General features: G+C 48.3%; 1 protein-coding gene across 5 annotated transcripts in view; it reads right to left on the bottom strand.

The window, feature by feature from the left end:
• The window catches only part of C4H12orf4 (chromosome 4 C12orf4 homolog), a 188,578-nt gene that overhangs the window by 34,937 nt on the left and 127,287 nt on the right, over positions 1 to 26,354 (bottom strand). For all 5 annotated transcript variants that reach the window (XM_029597293.1, XM_029597294.1, XM_029597292.1 and 2 more), the window contains 2 exons: positions 21,646 to 21,717; positions 6,937 to 7,139 (listed from right to left, as the gene is read on the bottom strand). In XM_029597293.1, the coding sequence (XP_029453153.1) occupies positions 6,937 to 7,139; positions 21,646 to 21,717 (275 nt within the window). The remainder of the gene's footprint in view (positions 1 to 6,936; positions 7,140 to 21,645; positions 21,718 to 26,354) is intronic.

Below are 26,354 nucleotides of genomic sequence, written 5' to 3'. Positions count from 1 at the left end.
ACACAACAAAACACAACGAGCTACAGCAAAACATCCAAACAATTCTGCAGCTGGCTCGCTGGTTAACCAACTGACCGTAAAATAAAAAAGACATACATAAAAAGCTTGTACGTAGGTGGCAAACACAACCTCAAAAACTACTTCCAGAAGTCACCGGGTTCAGCTGGCATTCCAGAAATCCAAGCCTCTGTGCGCCGTGTCTCCGCAAGAGTGAAACGTCCCAAATTAGGCCAAACAGCTGCAGTAAATTACTTCCATGTCAAACTGCCACTCATCCCAGCAAATTAAGACTGACGACTGCTTTTCCAGTCACAGCTTGAACCCACCCTTCTGGGTCACAGAGTTTGTTTTTTTTTTTTAGAGCGTTTCGCTGGGGGAATGAGTGCAAGGAGCTAAGGAAGGATCTACCCATTGGCTGCAGCTGCTGACGGGCGACAGCAGCAACGTCGCTGGCTGCGCCGATGGCAGTACTGATGCGAAGTTACAAGTCTTCAGAAACCCTGCGAAGCTCCCGTCCGCGTTAGGGGCGAAAGGCCATGATCGACCCTGCTCGTGTTTCGACTTGCAGTAGGTGGATGAGGCTTAGATTCTGGAAAACTCATGAGATCGATGGAATGACTGCTGATTTCTACAAGGGTAACAAGGGGAAAGAAATCAGATATTTTGAAAAGTAATACTCACTTTAAACTAAGTGCCTCGGGAGCACGTGACGCCTTGCACGAAGCAGGATGTAGTAGCTGCCGCTCCGTGCCCTCCTCGCACAATAACGGCTTTCCCAGAGGGTTAATTCTTTTTTGGTCGTCTCTTCGCAGCGAACTTAGCTCCCCACAAGGCGAGGGTTGATTTTTGCGGTATGCCCGCATGTTTAACGGGGAAATTGAAAGAAAAAATAGGAGAAAGGCAGACCACGCCTGAAGGCACCCAAAATGGCGGATGCAGCGGCCACATCGGGACCCTCCTCTTTAGACGGAGCGACGATGAGGGAACTGCAGTCGGCGGTAGTAACCGCTTGGAGCCAGAGGTTAAAAAGATTTTCGACAAATTGGACTCCGTCTCGAGCCGAAGGGCTGCATTCGATACGTGACTAGGGGAGGTGGAACACTAGATGTCTGCCAACCAGGACGAGCTGGTGACCACCACCGCACGGCTGCCTTGAAAAAGCAAGAAGACCGTCTAGAGGACCTAGAAAATAGGTCTAGATGGAACAACCTCCGCCTCGTGGGATTACCCGAATCGCTGCCAGAGGCCAAATTGGTCTCATTCCTGGAAGACTGGATTCCATCTGGGCTGGGCCTCTCTCTTGAGAGGGGGCTCTTAAGGACTGAACGGGCCCAGAGGCTAGGAATGCGGCAAGAGCACAATGATCACCTGAGGGTAGTCATTGCCCGGATTCTAGATTTTGTTTATAAATCTGACATTGTCCGTGAAATACGGCTAACCTATGAGAACAAGAACGTTCTGATTTTCCAGGATTATTTGGCTAAGTTGGCTTTCACCAGAAAGGAATTCTCTCCTGCTTGCTCACGCCTCCAGAAGCTGGGCCTGCCCCAGCTTTGATGTACCCTGCTCGTTTGCGGGTCCACTTACCAGAAGGGGTGCGTCGGATCTATACTAGCAGGGAGGTACTAACAATGGCGGAAGAGTTGGAACAGGCAAAGAACACTGGCAAGGACTGTGGGCGGAGACAAAAACCGATTCGTCCGGAAGGCCTAAAACATGGAAAATGACTGACAGGTTTAGAATTTGCCAAACGGCAGGACTGTTGCTTATTTGACCCACAGGTACCCTTGCCACCCGGCGCCTCTCTGCACCGGGAGCGCGGGGAGGCAGGGGCAGGATGGTTAACCAAGAGCACTGCTGTAGAGACAGTTTCAGACCTGCGGATTTCAGAAGGGGTCTCGCTGCACCCTCATCACTTCAATGCCCGGATGGGTACTGTTTTCGAACTGCACAAGGGTGCTGCTACGGCGGCTATATAATATTTTTCTTTTGATTGATATCTCAGTTGCCTCTGGTTTTCTATATAGCTTTAGGGAAAGCTATACAGAACACTGTAGAGACCCCTCCCCTTACCCTTGGGTGGGCAAATCAATGTATTCAAGATGATTTTATTTCCCAAATGGTTATATAGGCTACAGACCCACTACAACTTAAACCCCTGACCTCCGTGCGTTGAATAGATACTTGATACTATTTTTGTGGGCCGGTAAGAAGTAAGAATCCCCCTAAGTGGATTAAAACAACCACGGGACAGTGGTGGACTGGGTCTCCTGGATATAGAGTTATATAACTTGGCTTGCCTCTTATGCATTGTTCGCGATTGGCTTTATGATGGGTCTACTTACACCAATATCGAGTGTGACCGGACACTTTTCTGTAACCTAGACCCTAAGATATATCCTGCAGGCCCCATCCTCTGAGCTACCCACAGGGGTAACTATCCATATGTTGTTAAAGCCCATCCGTAAAGCCTGGAGAGCCCTAATGACCAACCTCCAGCTTTCTGTCAATTGCTCCCCATTTTTACCTATCCAAGGAAATCGTACTGATCCCCCATCCAAGGAATGATGGGGGATCAGTACGAGGAGTTTTAGGGACTGGCGGTGTAAGGGACTGATGCAACTACGCCATTTGTTAATGGCCGAGGGCACCATTTTATCTTTTAGTCACCTACAAAGGCAATATGGGCTCTGCGCAACTGATGTGTTCCCGTACCTGAAACACTATGTTGCTTCGCTACCCGCCCAAGCCTTCTCCTTACAGGTGACGCAAAAGATAGATGAATTTTTCCAAGTGGGGAGGCAAAACCTTTCCTTACATCCTGGCGAGACCAAAGTTGGGGTTGGAACCACTTATCTCCAGATGGCATGGGGATGGGGGGGATTAGTCTCTCCACGCGGGGGCTATTGACGTGTTTTGAGGAGATAAACTTAATATCCTCCAATAGCTATGTTTGAGAGATGCAATACAAATTCCTACACCGAGCTTATATTTCGCAGGCTGTGGCCTATAGAGCTCGGTTGACCAATGACCCCCACATGTCAGCTATGTAAGTCAGACAAAGGAACCCTCACTCATTCTTTTTGGTTCTGCACAAACATTCTCCCCTTTTGGTGATGAGTAAGTGGGTACATCAGTCAGTTGTTACAATGTACCCTTCCTTTGTACCCTGAAGTTTTACTTTTTCACACGAGTCTTACTACATATATCCTAGCATAGAGTCGGCGGCACCTGACACGGAAATTATTAGCGCAGGGAAAACGCTCTATACTACTGGGATGGAGGTCTGCGGACGCCCCTTCTTTTTGGCAATGGCGCAATGCGGTGCATGAGATGATGCACATGGAGTCCCTAGCGGCATCTAAAATGAGGTCCTGTTTTCTGAAGGTGTGGGACCCCTAACTCACAGGGCAAGGAGTATGGTCTCGAATACTTTGTAAACAGTTGAAATGGTTTATGCTTATGTTTCTGTATATTTCTAGGGACCTGTGGACAAGCGGGGGGGAGAGGGGATTAGGGAGTTCATCCATACTGTGCCACAGTGGGATTGGTGTATAAGACCGCAGCGCCAACCCCAGCAGGTTGTCAGCTTTGCACTTATTGTATAGTAGGATGTCTTTAGGGGCGAGAGGGGATTTTAACCCCAAAAAATAACTTTAATGTTTTGTTTGCATTGTGTTTCGATTGTTGCACCAATAAACATATTTCACATAAACTAAATGCCTCACAGTCGCAGATGTACCTCCATCGCCTGCTTTCTTTCCACAGCTGCTTCAGGATGGAAGAAGGGAGTGGGGCACGGGAGGTTTTGAGGGCAGCAGGTGGAGGTGGTGCTGATGGAGAGAGGTGGGGAGAAGAGGCAGTAAGATAGCTGTGATATGTATGGATAGTTCTAGTACTCATCCCTGGCCAATGTAACCCCCGATATATATATAAAAAAGGATACAGAGATGAACCGAGAAACTATAGACCGTTGAGCCCGACATCAGTACCAGGAAAAATAGTGGAAACTATTATAAAGAATAAAATTACAGAACATTTAGATAGAGATGGTTTAATGGAACAAAGTCAGCATGGATTTACCCAAGGCAAGTCTTGCCCTATGAGGAAAGGCTAAAGAGGTTAGGACTTTTCAGCTTGGAGAAGAGACGGCTGAGGGGGGATATGATAGAGATGTTTAAAATCATGAGAGGTCTAGAACGGGTAGATGTGAATCAGTTATTTACTCTTTCGGATAATAGAAAGACTAGGGGGCACTCCATGAAGTTAGCATGGGGCACATTTAAAACTAATCGGAGAAAGTTCTTTTTCAATCAACGCACAATTAAACTCTGGAATTTGTTGCCAGAGGATGTGGTTAGTGCAGTTAGTGTAGCTGTGTTTAAAAAAGGATTGGATAAGTTCTTGGAGGAGAAGTCCATTACCTGCTATTAATTAAATTGACTTAGAGAATAGCCACTGCCATTAGCAATGGTTACATGGAATAGACTTAGTTTTTGGGTACTTGCCAGGTTCTTATGGCCTGGATTGGCCACTGTTGGAAACAGGATGCTGGGCTTGATGGACCCTTGGTCTGACCCAGTATGGCATGTTCTTATGTTCTTATATTCTTAATTTGCTTCATTTTTTTGAAGGGGTTAATAAACATGTGGATAAAGGTGAACCGGTAGATGTAGTGTTGGAGAAATTACTTACCTGATAATTTCATTTTCCTTAGTGTAGACAGATGGACTCAGGACAAATGGGTTATGCTCCCCTGCCAGCAGTAGCTGTGGGTTCAGTCGTCTCATGCTTAAAAATTTGTGCGCACAAATTAAGAGTGGGCGCACGCACAGTCCGTGCGCACAGCCTTCCTGTATTGCTCGCTTTTGAAGTTGTGCGCACAGGGATGCGTACACACAAAGCCAAAAGCACTGTGCGCACCGATGTCCTATGGAGGGCAAAACGCATGCAAGATGGCGCCGCCGTGGCCTTACCACGAGGTGTGCCAACCAAGCCTATAGCGAGGCCTAGCCCACCTGGGGCTGCTCAACCCGCTCGGAAGCCACTTCCCCTTACCCCAACGGGATCAGGATTGACGTCGATACGGCACGCCAAGCAAAGAGACCAGAGGAAGTTTTACCAAACTCCTACAACGTCTCTGAATCTGGAGGTAAATCTTCTTCTTTCTTTTTTTTTCTTAACTTACCTGGGCTCAGTGCTTACCGGCTGAGTACAGAGAGGGCTTTGGATGTCACCACCACGCTCGGCTTCCTGCACCCACTGCCTTTCAACTGCCTAAGCAGCAAAGTCCACGCTGGGAACCAGCGACCGGACCAAGGCACACCTCTGAGGGATCTCGGAAATTGCCTCAGGAATTCTCAACTGCGGAAGGGACCTTTAGGTATCACCGCAGGAGAGCAGGGCTTAATTTTCACCAATTTAGAAAGCAGAATTTCTCTTTCCAAAAAGTACAGCAATCCCCATAGGGAGAGGTAAGTCTACCAATTGCTGGAGACGGAGTATACAGGAGAGCTGAGGTCACTGCAGGGGTATACGTACTGTGACGTCAGCTTTGCAATTTGACTCCATCTCCCATCTGCTGGCAGGGGAGCAAAACCCATTGGTCCTGAGTCCATCGGGCTACACACTAGGAAAGTTTGGATTTTCAGAAGGCGTTTGACAAAGTCCCTCATAAGAGGCTTCTAAGAAAACTAAAAAGTCATGGGATAGGAGGCGATGTCCTTTCATGGATTACAAACTGGTTAAAAGACAGGAAACAGAGAGTAGGATTAAATAGTCAGTTTTCTCAGTGGAAAAAAGTAAACAGTGGAGTGCCTCAGGGATCTGTACTTGGACCGGTGCTTTTTAATATATTTATAAATGATCTGGAAAGCGGTATGACAAGCGAGGTGATCAAATTTGAGGATGATACAAAATTATTCAGAGTAGTTAAATCACAAGCAGACTGTGATACATTACAGGAGGACCTTGCAAGACTGGAAGATTGGGCATCCAAATGGCAGATGAAATTTAATGTGGACAAGTGCAAGGTGATGTACATAGGGAAAAATAACCCTTGCTGTAGTTACACAATGTTAGGTTCCATATTAGGAGCTACCACCCAGGAAAGAGATCTAGGCATCATAGTGGATAACACATTGAAATCGTCGGCTCAGTGTGCTGCGGCAGACAAAAAAGCAAACTGAATGTTAGTAACTATTAGGAAGGGAATGACTAATAAAACAGTGGATGACATAATGCCTCTGTATCACTCTAAGGTGAGACTGCACCTTGAATACTGTGAGCAATTCTGGTTGCTGCATCTCAAAAAAGATATAGTTGCCCTGGAGAAAGAACAGAGAAGGGCAACCAGAATTATAAAGGGCACAGAATGGCTCCCTTATGAGGAAAGGCTAAAGAGGTTAGGGCAGTTCAATCTGGAGAAGAGACGGCTGAGGGGATATGATAGAAATCTACAAAATCATGAAAGGACTTGAACGGACAAATGTGAAATGGTTATGTATTCTTTTGGATAATAAAAAGGACTAGAAGGTACTCTATGAACTTAGCAAGTAGCACATTTAAAACAAATCAGAGAAAATTCTTTTTCACTCAACGCACAATTAAGCTCTGGAATTCATTGCCAGAGGATGTGGTTAAGGCAGCTAGTGTAACTGGGTTTAAAAAAGGTTTGGATAAGTTCTTGGAGGAGACGTCCATAAACTGCTATTAATCAATAGGGAATAGCCACTGTTTGTTGCCGGCATACATGCGACTTGGATTGGCCACTGTTGGAGACATGATACTGAGCTTGATGGACCCCTGGTCTGACACAATATGGCATATCTTATGTTCTTATGAGTAAGATTACAACCTGAGGAGGAAAGAGGCAGTGGAAGCTACTTCAGTCTTCTTTGCCCCAGAGAGGGGCTCCCAATATCACTCTGCACTCACCTCGGACATGATGTGAACCAGCAGCAGAGGGACACTGATAGTCGTGATGTCATGCGTGCAGCAAACCTTCAGAATATTGCGCAAGCCCATGATGGCAGGGTCACGTGCAGTCATGTTGCCAGATCGAACATTATCGTCCACACACAGATGGAAAACAACATGGATTTCAGAGAGGTTGGAATGACGGGTGATGTAAAATTCCCCTGTAGGGCAAAGAAGTAAACATGAGGATATTTTACAGTACATTAGCAGTAACTGCATCCAGAGAATCATAGAGCATTCTGATGCTAAGATCAGACTCCTGATATCAAGACTTGACTCTCTGACGCTAAGACCTGACACAGCATACTGATACAGGGAACGAACACACTGACAATATATTTATTTTAGAAACATATATAGGAAAATTGGTTCTTACCTGCTAATTTTCGTTCCTGGAATATCACAGATCAGTCCAGACGCATGGGTTTTTCATTCCTACCAGCAGATGGAGACGGAGAAGAAAAGCTTTACTGACAGTAGAGATGTGAATCGGAACTGAAATCGGATCCGATTCTGGTTCCGATTCACATCTCTAACTGACAGTTCTATTTAAGTTAGCGTGCCACCTGCAGTCCCTCAGCATGACATGTACCCAAGCCAAGTTGAGATTGAACCATAAACAACTTCTCTCCCCAAAACCGAGCAGGGGAAAGGTCAAGCCCCCAAACTGAAGCCCTTCCGTCCATAGCAGAGATTGAAAACTCCCAAATGTAAGCACTAACTACACACCAATAAACACAGAACAAAGCAGTCTTTCCAGAGAAGGCGGGGCTCTGGACTGATCTGGGGTATTCCAGGAACGAAAATTAGCAGGTAAGAACCAATTTTCCTTTTCTGTTCATACTCCAAACGTACGGGATGAACCCAAGCTTCCCTACACTGGGCGGGAACCTGAAAGACCCACTAATAGCACACTCTCTCCAAAATCCGCCAGTTACAGCTTCTGAACATCTGGTCAGCAATGCCTGTGAAAGTGTGTAGAGATGGCCAAGTTGATGTGGGGAAATCAACTGACATGCAGCCCAGGAAGTCACCTGTGTCCTTGTAAAATGGTCCCATAATCCCTTGGGAATCGAATTACGTCTGCACACAGATAGGCCAAAACAATGTTCTCCGTGAGCCACTGTGCAAATGGTAGTTTTAGAGGCTTCATTCCTTTACTTTGGTCCACCCAAAACAACAGAAATGTGAGCGGACCTCCGAGAACTACTGGAGACCTTCAAATAGTGCAACAGGTCCTGACGAATATAGAACAAGGGTAATTTCTAAGCATGCAAAGCCAAAGAGTCCATACTCCATAAAGAGGAACCGAAGAGTCCAAATTCCAAAAAGAGGGAAATTCACTGTCTGAGGTGAAAGGCAGAAACCACCTATGGCAAAAAGGAAGGTACCATGCGCAGAAAACTGGAGGAAACGGTCCTGACAAGATAAGACAAACTCTTCAGGCTGAACAACTCACCATGCGAAAGGCTAACTTCATCAACGACTCAAAGACTTCATCAACGACTCAAAGACTTCATCAACGACTCAAAGACTTGAATAGAGGACCACAAAGGACCCATTACACTAAGCTCAGGTTGTATTAAGGGACACACCAGGGAATGTAACTGCTTCACCCCTTGATTAAAACAGATCACATCTGGAAGTGAAACCAGGGATATCCCATGCACCTTACCTTGAAAACTGCCCAGGGTTGCCACCTGGACTCTTAGTGAACTGAATACTAGGCCATTCTGCAAGACGACCAGAATGTGAGACAGCAATGCTCCAAGAGGTGCAATGCCCTTCCTGAGGCACCATGCCTCAAGAGCCTTCCACCCTCTGACATAAGCAATGAAATGGAAGATTTTCTAGTATGCAACAAGGAAGTAAAGACTTCCTCCAGACAGCCTTTCCATCGCAAACAACGCCTTTCAAAAGCTAGGTGCAAGACAAAAACAAACCATCTGCTCTAAGAAAACTGGCCCTTGACTAAGGAACCTGGGAAGATGTCCAAGCCACAGAAAACCATTCCCTGCCAGAATTAATCAATTTGCGAATCACAGCTGATGCAGCCACTCTGGAGCCCTGAGGATTACTTTCCCCAGAATAGTCTCAATACATCTATTAACCCTTCTTATTTGGAGTCAATAAAGACACAGATATCATAGGAGTCCATATGGCCCCAGGTAAAAAGAGGGCATCGAGTCCTTCTGCTCTGATCTCCCACCTGGGACCGAAATAGCCACATGCTTTGGCAATCTTTCCCGATGCCATCAAGTCTCTGTCTGGAGAATGCCCCACCTAAAGCGAAGAAGAGCCACCACTTCATCTGCAAGCTCCCATGCTCCTGGGTCTAGCGCATTACTGCTCAGAAAATCCTTTGGCATCATTGCCTATGCCACCTACATATAATGCTGCCAGGGACATCGGGTGCAGTTCCTTCCAGCGACAAGGCTTCTGGGCCTCCGAGGACACCATTATACTTCTGGTCCCTTCCTGGAGGTTGATATAGGCCACCAACATTGCATTGTCTGATAGGACTCGCCCTGGTTGATTACGCCATTGTGGAAGAAAATAAAGCCATGACTTGTAAACCACCCTCCTTTCCATATAAGCACCAGACCATGAAACCTCCTCTGCCAACCAAGAACTCTGCTGTTTGCCCTGACAGATGGCTCCTGAGCCTGCCCGACTGCCAATGGTGGGCACCACCACCCTAATCAGGATTCTACCTCTATGCTCCGCTCCAATTTGTTCCAAGAAAGCCACCAGGAGAGAAGTGGATCTGGATTCCTCTTACAGTGGTAGTTGGAACTGAATATCCTCCAACTATGGATTCCAGCAAGATAGCAGTGCTCTCTGAAGAGGCGGCAGATGTGGAAATGCCCAGGGAACTAAAACTAGAGTAAATACAACAGAGCTTAGGCCCTGCAAATAATCCCAAACTCTGGGTAATGGAAGCCACAACCATCTCCGGACTTCACTTGCTATTTCTACATTCATACTCTGCCTAGAGTGGTACCAAGGTTTGCTCCCAAATACTCTAGCGAATCGGCTGGAACCAAGTTGCTCTTTACCGGATTCACTTCCCAGTCCAGAGCCTGTAGCCTCCACACAGAAACATAGAAATGACAGCAGAAAAGGACCAAATGGTCCATCCAGTCTGCCCAGCAAGCATATGGTAGTATCTACTGCGCCATACAAGTCACTCCTATACTTATCAGTTTCCCCAGACACTCAAAGACAGGGCCCCTTGTTGGTTGCTGTTTGAGACCGATTCCCCATTACCTCTTGCTGCTGAAGCAGAGAGCCATGTTGAAGTTGCATCAAAAGTATCAGGCTTATTGGTTAAGGGTAGTAACCGCTGCATCAGCAAGTTACCCCCATGCTTGTTTTCCCAGACTGTACAATTCAATGTCCTTGTTGGGTGCTGTCCGAATCTAATTCCCCTTTTCCTCTTTTCCCCCTGCCATTGAAGCAGAGAGCAATGATGGAGTTGCATCAAGAGTATGAAGGCTTATTGGTTAAGGGAAGTAATTGCCACAACAGCAAGTTACCCCCATGCACTCTTTTTTTCTAGCCTTTAGGGATCCACAGTGTTTCTCTCATGCCCCTTTGAAATCTTTTACTGTTTTTGTCTTCACCACCTCATCTGGAAGGGCATTCCAGGCATCTACCACCCTTGCTATGAAGAAATATTTCCAGACATTGATTCTGAGTCGTCCTCCCTGGAGTTTCACTTCAGGACCCCAGTTCTACGGATTTCTTTCCAACAGAAAAGGTTTGTCGTTGATTGTGCATCATTAAAACCTTTCAGGTATCTGAAGGTCTGTAAAATATCTCCCCTGCACCTCCTCTCCTCCAGGGTGTACATATTTAGGTCCTTCAGCCTCTCCTCATAAGTCATTTGATGGAGACCACCCACCATTTTGGTCACCCTTCTTTGGACTGCTTCCATCCTGTAACTGTCCCTTTTGAGATACGGTCTCCAGAACTGAACACAGTACTCCAGGACCCGTACAAGGGAATTATCACCTCCTTTTTCTTACTGGCTTTTCCTCTCAATGCAGCCCAGCATTCTTCTGGCTTTAGCTATCGCCTTGTCACACTGCTTCACCGTCTTCACACCATCAGACACTATCACCCCAAGGTCCCTCTTTTGCTCCATGCACAAAAGTCCTTCACCCCCATCACATCCAGCTCTTTTGGATTACCACACCCCAGATGCATGACTCTGCACGTCTTGGTATTGAATCCCAGCTGCACTATCTTTGACCACCATTCAAGCTTCCTTAAATCACGTCTCATTCTCTCTAGTCCTTCCGGCATTCCACTCTGTTGCAGATCTTCGTATCATCTGCAAATAGATAAACATTACCTTCTATTCCTTCCGCAATGTCACTCACAAAGATATTGAACAACACCCTGTCTCAACATTAATAACTGTGGCACTCCACTTAACACAGTTTTCTCTTCAGAGTAGATTCCATTTACCCTCACACACTGTCTTCTATCCATCAACCAATTTGTAATCCACGCCACCACCTAGGAGCTCGCTCCCAAGCTTCTCATTTTATTCATGAGTCTTCTATGTGGGACCGTATCAAAAGCTTTACTAAAATCCAAGTAAATCACATTGAGCGCTCTTTCCTGATACAATTCTCTAATCACCCAATCAAAGAAATCAATCAGATTCACCTGACAGGACCGTCTCCTACTGAATCCATGCTGCCTCGAATAGAGCAACCCACTGGACTCTGAAGTGATTGCTGACAGAACTCCTTTGACCTTGCCTGAATGAACAGTCCACTAGATACATATGCACTAGGAGGCTCTTTCCAAAAAACAGCTGCCACCACCACTATCACCTTGGTGAACATACAAGGTGCTATCAATGCTCTCTCAACACTGTGAAGCACATGAATATCTGTTCTGCACTGATGGGAATATATAGAAACACCTCTTTGTGATCACTAGAAACCCCATTCTGTGAGCTGCCTCAATGACAGAGCGCCATATTTCCATCCAAAAATGTACCCACCTTCTCGAAATCTGCCTTCCCCCTGCTGTAAAAGAATCTTTAGTGATAGGCACTTGGAAGAAATCAAGAACCAGGGAAGATGAAGCCAGAACTACCGGCTGTTTGTGGCAGCTCAGATGGCTGTGTGGGAAAACTAGACAGCGTGCTGGAAGGCAGCAAGTCGCTCCCCGTGCTGGTACTGCAGGCCCCTTTCCCGCAGGATAAATAGCAGACTCACCGGCATCACTGGGCTTTGAAGATCCCTGCTCCTGTAAAGGATCTTCCCCGATCCTCTCCCCTGAGGCAACATTACCTCCACAACCAAATATACAGGGCCTGTGTGGCTTCCAGCTGCTTCTTGCCCTGTTTCACTACTCCTGTTACTTTTGCGTTTTTTTTGTTTTTTTTTTAATCCTTGAAGAAACAGCCTTTCATCAAAATATAGAAGTGAATGAGAGGTGTATACTTTCCTGAGGAGAAGTCTTCACTAGGGAGCCCAGGAATCCAAAGGAGGTAGAGAAGAGGGAAGGATCTGAGGAAGCCAGCACCACTGGCTAACACAAAACCCTCTGAACTCAGGCTCAAGCAAAGTGAGGCGGCCTCCGACCCCTGCTCGCCCTCACTCAAACAAGACCTAGCACCCCTGGGAGCCAATCTTCATCTCCAGAATCTGACTGCAGGTTTTGCACATCTACCATCTGCTGGAGACAGAAAAATACTGAGGGACTGCAGGTGGAACGCTAAATTAAGTAGTATAGAGTCAGTAAAACTTTTCTTCTCTGTCTCCATCTGCTGGTTGAGATGAAAAACCCATGTTTCTGGACTGATCTGGGATTATGAACTATCACCTGCTCTAGGTGGATGTACTAAGACCCGACTCGCTGACCTAATACACTGATACTGGCTCACTGACACTAAGACTTGAAACACTGCAAGTCAATACTAAGACCCCACACATTGATGCTAAGAGCGAGACACAATGAAGTTGATATTCAAAAGCTACTTAGCAGAACCATGTGCAGTGGAAGATGAAGAGGGACCTTCACCAGGAGTTGACGCAAATCTGCATACCACGGACCCCTGGGCCAATCAGACACCACCAGGAGTACCAGTCCCCTTTGGCCTTCAATCTTGCGAAATATCCTGCCCAGCAAGGGCCACGGAGGAAAGGCATAAAGCAATCTGTCTTCCAGCCAGACCTGTATGAGAGCATCTATTACAAGGGACCACGGATCTCTCCTGTGATGGTAGAATTGAGGAACCTTCGCATTTCGAGAAGTCACCAGCAGGTCTAGGAATGGAAGGCCCCAGTGATCCACAATCAACTGAAATGCCTTTGCTGACAACATCCACTCTCCTGGATCCAGACTCTTCCTGCTGAGAAAGTCTGTTTTTACGTTGTCTTTTCCTGCAATGTGAGAGGCCGATATCATCTGCAGATGACCTTCCGCCCATTCCATCAGCTGGTCTATTTCCTGCCAAACTTGGATACTCCCTGGCAATTGACATAGGCCACCGTTGTCACGTTGTCTGACATCATGTGAACTGCTTGATCCCGCAGCCTGTGGCTGAATTGCAAGTATGCAAGCCATACCGCCTGGGCCTCCAAGGTGACTGATGTTCCAGCGAGACTCTTTGGCATTCCAATGTCCCTGGGCTGTTAACTCCAGACAATGAGCCCTGCCAACCGTGGAGTTGGGGGGGCTCACTGTCGTGAGTACCAACCAGGTCGGAGAGGACAAGGGAGCTCCCTTTCTCAGATGATCCTCCTACAACCACCACTGGAGGTGGGAGCAGACTTTTTCGGCAAGTGGAGCCAAACCGCATAGTCCTTAGACTGCAGGTTCAAACAAGATAGCCGAGAGCGCTGAAGAGGACGCATATGAACCCTTGCCCATTGCACCACTTCCAGGGTAGCCACCATCAAGCCAAGCACTTGTAGGTAAGGACCACACCGTCATCAACTAACGCACTTGAAACATTTTCTGGATCCAAACTTCTGGTAGGAAAACTCTGTCCTATCCCATGTCGAACCAGACCTCCAGATACTCCAACAACTGGAATAGCTGACGATTGCTCTTGGTCAGGTTCACCACCCAACCCGAGCTCCTGCAGTAAGGAGATCACCTTGTGTGTCACCAGGCGGCTCTTTTCCTAAGACTTGGCTCGAATCAGCCAGTCGTCCAAATATGGATGCACCAGGATTCCTTCTTTTTGCAAGGCTACCGCTACTACCACCATAACCTTGAAAAATGTTCTGGGAGCTGTGGCTAGACCAAAAGGCAGCACCAGAAACTGATAATGGCGCCCAACATCGCATAGCGTAGAAAGTGTTGGTGTTCCAATAAGATGGGAATATGAAGGTAAGCCTCTGACAGATCCAAGGAGGCCAGAAATTCTCCCGACTGCACCGCCATTATCACAGAGCGTAAGATTTCCATGTGAAAATGAGTCACCTTCAAGTGACGGTTGATCCTCTTGAGATCCAGTATGGGAAAAAGGAGGCCTCCTTCTTGGGCACAACAAAATAAATGGAATATCGCTCCACTTTCTTGAGACATGGGCACCGGAACCACAGCCCTCAGTCTGAGGAGCCTTTGAAGCATGAACTCCACTGCCTGCTTCTTCTGCGGGAAGTGGCAAGGGGCCACCATGAATACGTCCCGAGGAATACTGCGAAATTCCAGTGTGTACCCTTCTCGTATCACTCCAGTACCCACTGGTCCAACGTGATCTCAACCGACCTTGGATAAAAGAGAGACGTCCCCCTATTTCCTGTTCCGGAAGGTGGATCGGCAAAACTTCTTTGGGAAGCTAGGGAAGGTCCACCACCTGAGCCTGTTCCTCTCTTGGGGACGAAAGTGTTATGACCGCCAGCCGCGGTCGCCCGCAGCAGGCCCAACTCGCATGTCATGCTTGGTTCTCTACCCCTGGTGCTCTCGCGGCGCTGGCCAGTCACTGCCGCCGAGTTTCTCCTGGCTCCCTGCACTCACGTGGCGGCTGGGACACCCCCAGCCAGCGTTCCGTTTCTGGGCCTCTCTAGGCGCGCGCCATCTGTATTCCTTTAAAGGGCTGATGGCGGGAACTCCAGGCTCATCCCTGGCTGATGACGTCACTGACCCGAGATATTTAAGTTTCACCTCCAGCCCTCACTAACCGACTCGGCAACGAGTTCCTTGGTTCCTTTTGGTGCCAGTTCCTGTTCCACGGACCAGTTGTTCCTGTCTTCAGATCTCTGCGCTTCTCCTTCCGGGTTCCTGCTTCAGCACTTCCCCCTCCGCGGGTCCTCGCTCAGCGCTACTTCACCTGGACTCTCTCCCAGCGCTTCCCGCACCTCGGGGCCAGGCTCAGTGCCACTTCACCTGGACTCCCTCTCAGTGCTTCCCTGCTCTGAGGGTCCTGGATCAGCGCCACCTTACCTCTGAGTCCCTTCCGCAGTGCCCTCTGCTCCTTGGGACCCCCACAGCACTTCTCCTTGTGGATTACTATAGTGCCTGTTCTCTTCAAGTTTGGGTTCAATGCAGTACTCCACCAGACTGTCTCGGCACCCCGTTCCTCGGGGCACTCTCCTGTGCTGCTACTCTTCGGACATCAGCTTCAGCGGGTTCCCCGCTCTAACCCTTACTCAGCATACTACAATTCGTGTCTCTGCACCTCCTCATCCTGAGGCAACTCCCTTGTGGCCCTGCTTTACTCCCTTCAGAGCTGCAGGGGCCTTGTACTCCTTGAGACTCTTTCTCCTCCTCCCTCAGAGAGTGCTCCTGTCTCGAACTGTGCCTAAGCTCTGTGACACTCTCTACACCCAGTCGCCTACCCTCTCTGGGACCAGCCACACAGAGGTGCTCCTAAGTCCTGCTGGCCCTGGCACCCAAGGGCTCAACCTGTGGGGAATGAGGGTTGGTACAGGCGAAGTCCCAGCTTGCCTCTGTTCCCGTCAGTTTCACCTCCCGACGGTGGGGACCTGCCCTTTAGGTACTGACAACCCTACCTCGGGCCAAGGGTCCACAATTCCTAACAGATTGCCAAGTCCATGGACCCGGTGGAGGCCTCGGTGATTCAGGCCATTCCTGGTCTAGCACAGAAGATCATCGAACAGCAAAAGATCCTGGAAACCTTAGCGGCTGCGGTAGAGAATTTAAGTACCCGATTGGATGCCACCGTAGCGGTAACCACGCCATCCTCCAGACCCAACACCTCGGCCTCCATGCCGGTCTCACTGCCGACCGTCCCTTTACCGGTACCTCCTCAATTCTCTGGAAACCCCTTGTGTAGTGGATTTCTCAATCAATGTAATATGCATTTCCGCCTGCAACCAGCTTATTTCCCTGACTTGATCACTAAAACCACCTACATCCTCTCTCTCCTGGATGGCAAGGCCTTGGCCTGGGCCTTGCCTCTTTGGGAACATGCAGACCCGGTTCTCCGAGACCTGCCCGGGTTTTTTGCTTTGTTCCACTCTGTCTTTGACGACCCCGGCAGACACTCCACTTCTGGATCCACGCTCCATCTCTGGCAAGGTATCTGGTCCTTAGCTGACTACGTCATAGAGTTCCGTAGTCTAGCCTCCGAGCTACATTGGGACCTTGATTGTCTCAGAGCCATCTTTCTGGAGGGATTGAACTCTCGTATCAAAGACGAGTTGGTGGCCTGTGAGTTGCCCTCCTCCCTTGACTCCCTAATTGACCTCACTGGACGTATAGGTCGGCGTCTCCAGGAGTGTTCGCAGGAAGTCCAAACTTCCAAGAAGCCTACGGTGAGCTTGTGCCACATTCGATGCTCTCCATCCTTAAGGGTGGACTCACTTCCCCAAATTAAGACTGCAGAGGAGCCCATGCAAATGGGTGGGGGTAAGCTCTCACCCAAAGAACAATGCAGTTGCCAGCGGTCGGGCCTTTGTCTCTACTGCAGTAACTCCGGACACGCATTACCCGCCTGTCCAGGAAACCCTCGGGCCTAGGTTCGGTAGGAGGACTGCTTCTAGGCCTGACTTCTCCATCTCCTCCATTAACCCTTCCGGTGTCCATCAAAATGGACAATCAAGAGTTCCATACCTTGGCTCTTGTGGATTCAGGAGCTGGAGGTAACTTTATCTTGAAGCAACTAACAGAACACCTTCGGATTCCCACCATCCATACCCCGGTGCCTTTGCTTCTTTCATCTATCCATGGATAACCCTTACCCGGTCAGGTCACCCATGTTACAACTCCGATCCATCTACAAACTGGATCCCTGCATGTGGAATCCATCTCCTTCCATGTTTTGGACAAAGCCATACAGCCGATAGTCTTGGGCTTACCATGGCTACAAAGACACGCCCCCCAGTTTGACTGGGCTACACTGCAACTCTCTCGCTGGGGGCCCTCCTGTCATTCTAATTGTCTGGAGCCTGTTTCGCTCCGGCTTTGTCTAGTTACCTCTCTTCCGCCTCCCGGCCTTCCTCCTCAATATTCAACATTCGCCGATGTCTTCTCCAAGAAGGCCGCTGATATCCTGCCTCCGCATCGAGCCTACGATTGCGCTATCAATCTGCTTCCCAGTATAGAGCCTCCTCGGGGCAGGATTTACCCGCTGTCTCTCACTGAGACGCAGGCCATGTCAGAATACATCTGCGAGAACCTGGCCAAAGGATTCACCCAACCCTCCAAGTCTCCCACCGGAGAGGGTTTTATTTTGTTGGGAAGAAAGATGGTTTGCTCCATCCCTGCATCGACTATCGGGGTTTGAATGAGATCACGCAGAAGGACCGTTACCCTCTTCCTCTCATTTCTGAGCTCTTCGATAGTCTCCGAGGGGCAAACATTTTTTACAAACTAGACCTCAGAGGAGTGTATAACCTGGTTCGTATCCACGAGGGAGACGAGTGGAAGACAGCTTTTAATACAAGAGACGATCACTACGAATATCTCGCGATGCCATTTGGCTTTTGCAACGCCTCAGCTGTCTTCCAAAACTTAATGAACGAGATCTTCAGAGATATGCTGTACCAATGCGTCGTAGTGTATCTCGATGACATCCTAATTTTTTCCAAAGATCTGCAAAGCCACCGTTAGGACATCGCTTGCATTCTTCAGTGCTTCCGAGAGAACCAATTCTATGTAAAACTAGAGAAATGTTCCTTTGAGCAAGAGATCATACCCTTCCTTGGATACATCGTTTCGAGCTAAGGCTTCCGAATGGATCCTCAGAAGCTAAAAATCATCCGGGATTGGCCTCAGCCCACAGGCGTTCAGTCTCTACAAAGCTTTCTTTGCTTTGCCAATTATTATCGTTCCTTCATTCATCACTACTCCACTTTGACCGCACCTCTTATGGCCATGACCCGCAAGGGCTCCAATCCCTCTCTCTGGTCGCCTGAGGCCGTAACAGCTTTTCAAGATCTTAAAACTGCCTTCCTCCATGAGCCATGCCTTCGACATCCTGATCCCAGACGTCCGTATGTCATCGAGGTTGACGCCTCCGACGAGGGAGTTGGGGCGGTCTTAAGCCAGTACTCTGCTAATCAAACGTTACACTCATGCTCCTTTTTCTCTAGACGTTTCTCAAATGCGGAATGCAATTATGCCATAGGAGATAAGGAGCTCCTGCCTATCAAATTAGCCTTCGAAGAGTGGCGTCCCTGGTTCGAGAGAGCTCAACCTCAGATACACTGATCACAAGAACCTCGAGTACCTGCACCGGGCTCAACACTTGAATCACCGTCAGGCCTGCTGGGCCCTCTTTTTCACCCGATTTAACTTTCTCCTTCGCTACCGACCAGCCAGGCTGATGATCTCTCTAGGTCCTTTGTCCCTGAGGACTTTCCGGATCCTCATCGCCACATCATAGACCCTGCAAAGGTCATCTTGGCTACCACTTACTCAGTTCCACCTGGGAAGACGGTGGTCCCTCGCCAGCTGCGTCGGAGAGTGCTTCGCTGGGCCCACAAATCCCTCACCATAGGGCACCCCGGGCAGTCCAGAATCTTGGCTACCCTCCAGCGATTCTACTGGTGGCCAACTATGAGGAAGGATGCACAAGCCTACGTGGAGTCTTGGGAAGCCCACGTGGAGTCTCTTACAACCTTTACCAATCCCTAGTGAGCCCTGGACTCACATTGCTACAGACTTTATTGTCGACCTTCCTCTCTCTAGCGGCAACACCACCATCTGGGTCACTGTCGACTGTTTTTCAAAAATGACCCACTTTGTTGCTCTGCCTGGCCTTCCATCGGCCCCACAACTCGCTCATCTTTTCATCTGTCATGTGTTCCTGCTCCATGGCCTTCCTAAGCACATCCTATCTGACCGCATTGTTCAATTTACAGCCCATTTCTGGAGGTCCCTTTGTAGAAAATTCAACGTCTCCCTGGACTTCACCTCTGCATATCACCCTCAGGCCAATGGACAGGCGGCGAGAACCAATAAGACGCTCAAGCGTACCTATGTCAACCTCTGGCAAAATGACTGAGCAGACCTCCCTTCCCTGGGCGGAGTTTGCATTAAATTCTCATCCCTCATCATCCAAGGGCTCCTCGCCCTTCCAGGTAGTCTACAGACAACCTCTTCCTGCACTACCATTACAGTTATCCGTTCCTTCACCTTCGGCTCAGTCGTCCGCCCAAGAGTTAAACCAGCTCTGGAATAGCACTCAACAGCTACTACAAAAAGCAGCCGAAAGGGCCAAAAAATTATTTGATGCCCATCACTGTATTGGCCCTCAGTTCAAACCGGGCGACAAGGTGTGGCTTATTACCCGATCTATCTGCTTCAAGCTTCCATCTTCACGTTTTGCACCCAGATACATCGGCCTTTTTCCGGTGCTCCGCTGGTTGGGCTCGGTTACTTACAAGCTCCGGCTACCACTGTCTCTCAAGATCCATAACGCATTTCATGTGTCTTTGCTAAAGCCCTTGGTATTATCCTGATTCTCGAAGAAGCCGCCCGAGCCACAGCCACTCTCTTCCGAAGCTGATGTTGTCTACCAAGTGCAAGATGTCCTCGATGTGCGTAAACGTGGGAAGAAATGGAAATACTTTCTCTCTTGGGAGGGTTTCGGACCAGAAGAGAATAGCTGGGAACCAGCCATCAATATCCTTGACAAAACCCTCATCAAGCAATTCCATGTCACTCATCCTTTGAAACCGAACCCCCCGGGAGGGGGGCTTAGGAGGGGTGGTACAGTTATGACCGCAGGCACGGTCGCCCGCGGAAAGCCCAACTCACGTCATGTCATGCTTGGTTCTCTACCCCCGGTGCTCTCGCGGTGCTGGCCAGTCACTGCCGCCGCGTTCCTCCTGGCTCCCTGCAATCCACGTGGCAGCTGGGACGCCGCCAGCCAGTGTTCCGTTCCTGGGCCTCTCTAGGTGCGGGCCATCTGTCTTCCATTTAAAGGACCAATGGCGGGAATTCCAGGCTCGTCACCGGCTGATGACATCATATATAAGTTTCACCTCCAGCCCTCACTAACCGACTTGGCAACGAGTTCCTTGGTTCCTTTTGGTGCCAGTTCCTATTCCACGGACCAGTTGTTCCTGCCTTCGGATCTCTATGCTTCTCCTTCCGGGTTCCTGCTTCAGCACTTCCCGCTCCGCAGGTCCTCGCTCAGCGCTACTTCACCTGGACCAGGCTACTTCACCTCGGGGCCAGGCTCAGTGCCTCTTCACCTGGACTCTCTCTGCAGTACTTCCCGCTCTGCGTGTCCTCGCTCAGTGCTACTTTACCTGGACTCTCTCACAGCACTTCCCGCTCCTCGGGGCCAGGCTCAGCGCCACCTCACCCGGACTCTCTCTCAGCACAGCCTTACGTGTGAGTCCCTGCCGCAGTGCCCTCTGCTCTTTGGGACCTCCACGGTACTTCTCTGAGGATTTGCTATAGGGTCTTCTCTCATCAAGACCTGGCTCTGTGCAGTGCTCCACCTGACCCTGACTCAGTACCCCTGCTCTTCGGGGCACCCTGCTGTGCTGCTACTCTCCTGACGCCAGCTACAGCGGGTTCCCCGCTCTCACCTTTCCAGCATTCTACAGTTCGTGTCTCTGCACCTCCTCATCCCGAGGTCACTCCTTCGTGGTCCTGCTCTACTCCCTTCAGAGCTGCAGGGGCCTTGCACTCCTTGACTCTCTTTCTTCTCCTCCTCCCTCCGAGTCCTCCTGACTTGAACTGTGCCTAACCTCTCTGACACTTTCTGCACCCACTCGCCTACCCTCTCTGGGACCAGCCACAAAGAGGTGCTCCTAGGTCCTGCCAGTCCCGGCACCCAAGGGTTCAACCTGCGGGGAACGAGGGTCGGGCCAGGCGAAGTCCCAGCTTGCCTCTGTTCCCGCCAGCCTCGCCTCCCGACGGTGGGGACCTGTGGGGCCCAACCCTTCAGGTAGCAACAACCCCACCTCGGGCCAAGGGTCCACAATTCCTAACAGAAAGGACTGAGACCTACCGAAAGGCCAAGGTGCTGAAAGGTCGTCCTTCCGAAGGGACGAAAATGCTTGGAACCCCGGAGACAACCCTTCATATCAAACATTGCTCCATTGAGAGTCGGCAAGTTTCCAACAGCAGACTGATGAGCGTAAAACAGATTTTTACCTGCGTAATTCACTTTGTATGTATTATCTGCTACAAAACATCAATATATGACACAAGGGTGTAAAACTAAGACGCATCAGAAAAAACAAGTATATATACACACACACTCACCAGGCAATAGGTTGGATTGGTTTCGGTCACTATTCTTGGCTTTATCATCTTCTCCATTTCTGCTCGTTGATTCTGGAAGACATTACCACATTTCTTACTAGACATTTCCTTTATTCTTCAGTTGTGTGCATGGAGAGAGGGGCGATCAAGAATACAATTTGATTTGCAGAGCACATGGGACTGCCGCAGTGAGTGCGATGCATTGTTCCATGAGAAGTATGTGGAGATCAAGTCACGCACATGCCAGCATGTTTACCCACTCTGATAAACCATGCAAAGTCCACAGAAGACACATTTGTGCTTTTTAACTAGAACGAATTATCCAAAGATGGCTCTGTATACAAACGTTTGCATATCATCTTCAGAATTCATGGACATCTATCACCTTTAGCCAGTTGTTATCTTGGTCACAATCAAAGGAATCGAAACTTGCAAAACGTCCACTTTTTGCTGAACACTGCAGTACTAGGGCCCCAGGCTCAGGTTGTCCGCTGGGACCAGCTGAACCTATGCATGCCGTGGATGCGAGGCACTCTGGCCCATTCAGGAAAGGGAGGAAGGCGGGTCCTGCTGCTATGGCCCCAGCTTGCTGTCAGCAAGGTTGTCGGGGTAACCTTGGCCCTTGGGGCAATGATGGTACCCCAAGGCATGCTGCCTGGGGAGAGGGGTAACGAAGAAGATGGGAATAAAGGGGATAATATTTGAAAAAAAAAAAGAAAGAAAGAAAAGCCATTTATTGATGGTTTGTTTGTTCTGTAGTCTCTGATGAAATCAGTGCTTGATGACAGATCACAGACTGATGTCATCAAGCACTGCCAAAGCTGCCCTGCCATTGGTCAGCAGCTCTTCGTGTGCTGATTGCACGGAGGATGCTGACGTATGGTCACATGATGCTGTCTGACAAATCACGACGTTTTGATTTCTTCCCAGTTTTCCAACACAGATTCCATGTATAGTGGACCAAGCCGAAGGCCTATATACACGCCATGTTTTAACTCTGTCAGTACTGACGATGGTTTTCTCAGGTGTCCTGCCAGCAGAGAGTGCCTCAGACCCAGAAGCCATGCACTCATTTCGGCACGCTGAAGGCTAGAGACTGATTTGACCCTGCTGAGATCAAGGTTTCAGTTCTAACTTTTTCATTTGTAAACAGGAATAGGATATGCTGCTGGCAACCGACTACAGGGCACACTTAAACCATGCAATTTATACAACAAGCAGAAAAGAGAAGTCTATTTCAGGGACCAGAGGAGTACCAGTAATCAGAAATATGGTGATCACCACTTAGCTGAAATTAGTACTTTGGGACCACAAGGACAATTCTGTAGGTGTCCGCGGGAAGTGAGGCATGACCCCTTGAAAGAGTTCTCTCAGGACACTGGGATTGTGTGACCAGGGGCTGCTTCCTGGAGGATAAGAACTTCTTTAAATACGCGCACAAACCCACTCCTACAACCCACAGAGAGAGCTCCAACCAGGACAATAACAGCCCAATATATGTGCTTGGAGCTACGGAAAGATGGAGCTATGAACCGTACATGCCTGTCATCTGCAAAAATATCAAGTGGTCTGTAAACTTTCATAAGATTGAAATCATTTGCTTAAAAATAAACACTTTATATCTTTTTCCCTTCTGTATACCCTTCCAGATATTTCATCCTTTATTGCAGGACAGTTCCTTGAAGCACAGTGCTCCAGCTGGCCAGGGGGACAAGGCAGGAAGATTTGTCTCATCCTTGCAACACTCTGCTTCAAAGCTTTTTGGCCTAAAACTCTCAATTTCCTAAATGCAAGAACGTACTTCCAGGTGTGCGGTAAAAAAACACGCTTCAGCATATCACAGTGAGTGTAAAAATACTCATTATGCCTGCTGCCTCCCTCGCATGCACCCGGGCATAAAGAGAGATGTTACTACCATGTGCCCAGCCGTGGACCACCCTACACACACACATGCAAGACATGCGGAGCAATGTGACCTGCCATGAGCCCAGTCGTGAACCATCCTGCACACATACGGGGCCATGCAGAAAGATGTGACTTCCATGTGTGCCCAGCTGTGATTCATCGCTCAAGATGACCCCAGCAGTCTAGAGGAAAGGAGCCTTCTTACAGAATCTCTATTAATTGAACTCTGCTTGCGGCTCTATATAACTTCCAGGCATTGAAGTCAGTGGAGAAGCAGATTGCCCTAATGGTAAACTCTAACTCATACAAAATTTTGGGATTTAAAAGTGGCTGAACTGCACATTTCTTGGTCTCTTTAGACCATTGCAAGCACTCTGCAAAACTTGGATGCAACAAAGATAACCGCTCCAGGGAAGAGGCCCAGTTTTGTACAGCAGAGCCTCAAAGAAGAAAGCTTCAAATGCCCCCCAACAAGAGACTCTACCAGCGGCTTCAGTTGAGTACATACAGAAGTGGTGGACTGTACTGTGGGTGTTGAGCATCGAGCTCTGGAAAATCCTCTTCCCAAAACTGTCCAACCACCTCATATTCTTACCTGGAGGGGTGCTGGAGAACATTCTAGTTTTTTTTAGTCCATTTAATGTCAACTCCGCTATCACTGTAGTTGGACTACTTTAAGCCTCAGAGCCTGATGTACTCTGTATTTCAAGTCCAATTTCCTGCTTACGGGAGGACAAAAGGTGGGACTCTACCATATTCTATTTGTAAATCCTGCAGGATTGAATGAATCAGGTTGCTGCAGGCTCAAAATGTTTCCAGAATCCAAAGCAGCCCGAAGATCTTGGTGCAGGGATCTTTTTCCCTACAGATGTTGACTATCATCTTTCCCAGCTTGTCCAGAAATTTAGAGTATGAGTGGTCTTCTAGTTCTGAAGAATGCTCCGGCAGATCAGATAAGGGATCTGAGGGGATCTCCTTGGAACCAAGAGATGAAGGGACACTAACCCGCAATCCCAACGATGGAGGCAATCAGGGCATGGACCAGGCAGTGGTGTCCTATGCTCCTTTCTTGGACTGGATAGAATCCTCCACAGAAAGGGATTGTTGAGGGATATATCTAACAACTAGAATCTCTAATGGGCACTCCTGAGTCATGAAGTCGAAAGGAAGTCCCGTTTGTGGGACCAAATCTGACACTCTGGACAGGAAAGGATAAAGGGTGCCTTCCTTGTCTCTTGCTGCCAATGAAGCAGAGAAAGCTTTCACCAATTCATCCACCTGGTCTGTGGACTTTGGTGTTCTCTAACCAGAAGCTGGGGAAGAGACATCATCCTCCAATACCAGAAAAGGGTCATCTTTTTGTGAAGCTCCTACTGGACTCCAGGAGGGGGAATCCTCCAAGGTTAATTGCACTGGTGATCACATAGAGACCGAAGGCACCACAGAGCATTTCGGATTCAGAGTCTCCAAATGAAGTCTACGATTGAAAAGGTGGGACAGAGATGAGGACATCAGCATGTAATGCTTCACCTCCAGTCTGTTCTAGCCTCAAGTGCGCTGAATACACTGATGGGGCTGGGGACTGGTGTTGATTGCACTGAGGTGCAGAATGTCAACAGTTCTGAAGGATGAAGTTCGATGATGCCCAGGCTGATTACGCCAATGGAGATGACTATTGCATCAATGGTGTTGAGACACAATGCATCTATGGACGTGGTGGAGTAAAAGGTTGGTGCATAGATCACGCCAGGGGCTGATGCGATGCAGAGAGAGGGTACATGTCCTTGCTGAAGCTCAGATACAAAGAGACTGAGGGGCTCATGAGGCAGCCCTCACATAGATATTCCCACCCTTGCTCAGTAGTAAAATATGACCGAGCTCAGAGAGATGGGACCATTGAATAATGTTACCTCCTTGCTCAGTAGTAAAATTTGACCAAGCTCAGAGAGATGGGACCGTTGAATGATGTTACCCACATATCATGGCTAATTCAGCCCTGGTTGTCAGTAGGGCTGAATTAGCCATGGAAGTGTTCAACAGCCTCACTAGGTGGGTGATAAAGGCTAAAAGATTTTAAGACACTTGGGAAAAGCACAGAGGATCGTTAAGGATACATTGTCAAAGGACTTAAGTGCCTAATCTGGGCAGATATATTCCACACATTAAGAAAGGTGCAAGGAAGGCTAAATGATTGCCAGTATGGTTAAAAGGAGAGGTGAAAGAGGCTATTTTAGCCCAAGATCTTCCTTCAAAAACTGAAAGAAGGATCAATTAGAAGAAAACAAGAAAAAGCATAAAGCATTGGCAAGTTAAATGTAAAACAATGAGAAGACAGACTAAGAATTTGAAAATAAATTGGCTGTAGAAGCAAATAAACATAACAAAAACATTAAAAAAATATATTTGAAGAAAGAAGTCTGTGAGGGAGTTGGTTGGACCATTAGATGATTGAGGTGTTGAAGGGGCACTTAGGGAAGATAAGGCCATCACGGAAAGACTAAATGCATTCTTTGCTTCAACGTTTACCGAGGATGATATTGGGGAGATACCCATTCCGGAGATATTTTTCAAAGGTGATGATTCAGATGAACTGACCCAGATCACAGTGAATCTGGAAGATACAGTAGGCCAGATTGATAAACTGAAGAGTAGCAAATCACCTGGACTGGATGGTATAATTCCCAGGGTTCTGAAAGAACTAAAAAATGATATTTCAGAACTATTACAAGTAATTTGTAACCTATCATTAAAATCATCTGTTGTTCCTGAAGACTGGAAGGTGGTCAATGTAACACAGATATATA

This window comes from Rhinatrema bivittatum, chromosome 4 (genome assembly GCF_901001135.1).
Source record: "Rhinatrema bivittatum chromosome 4, aRhiBiv1.1, whole genome shotgun sequence".
Lineage (NCBI taxonomy): Eukaryota > Metazoa > Chordata > Amphibia > Gymnophiona > Rhinatrematidae > Rhinatrema > Rhinatrema bivittatum.
This window is presented reverse-complemented; position numbering and strand designations above follow the sequence as displayed.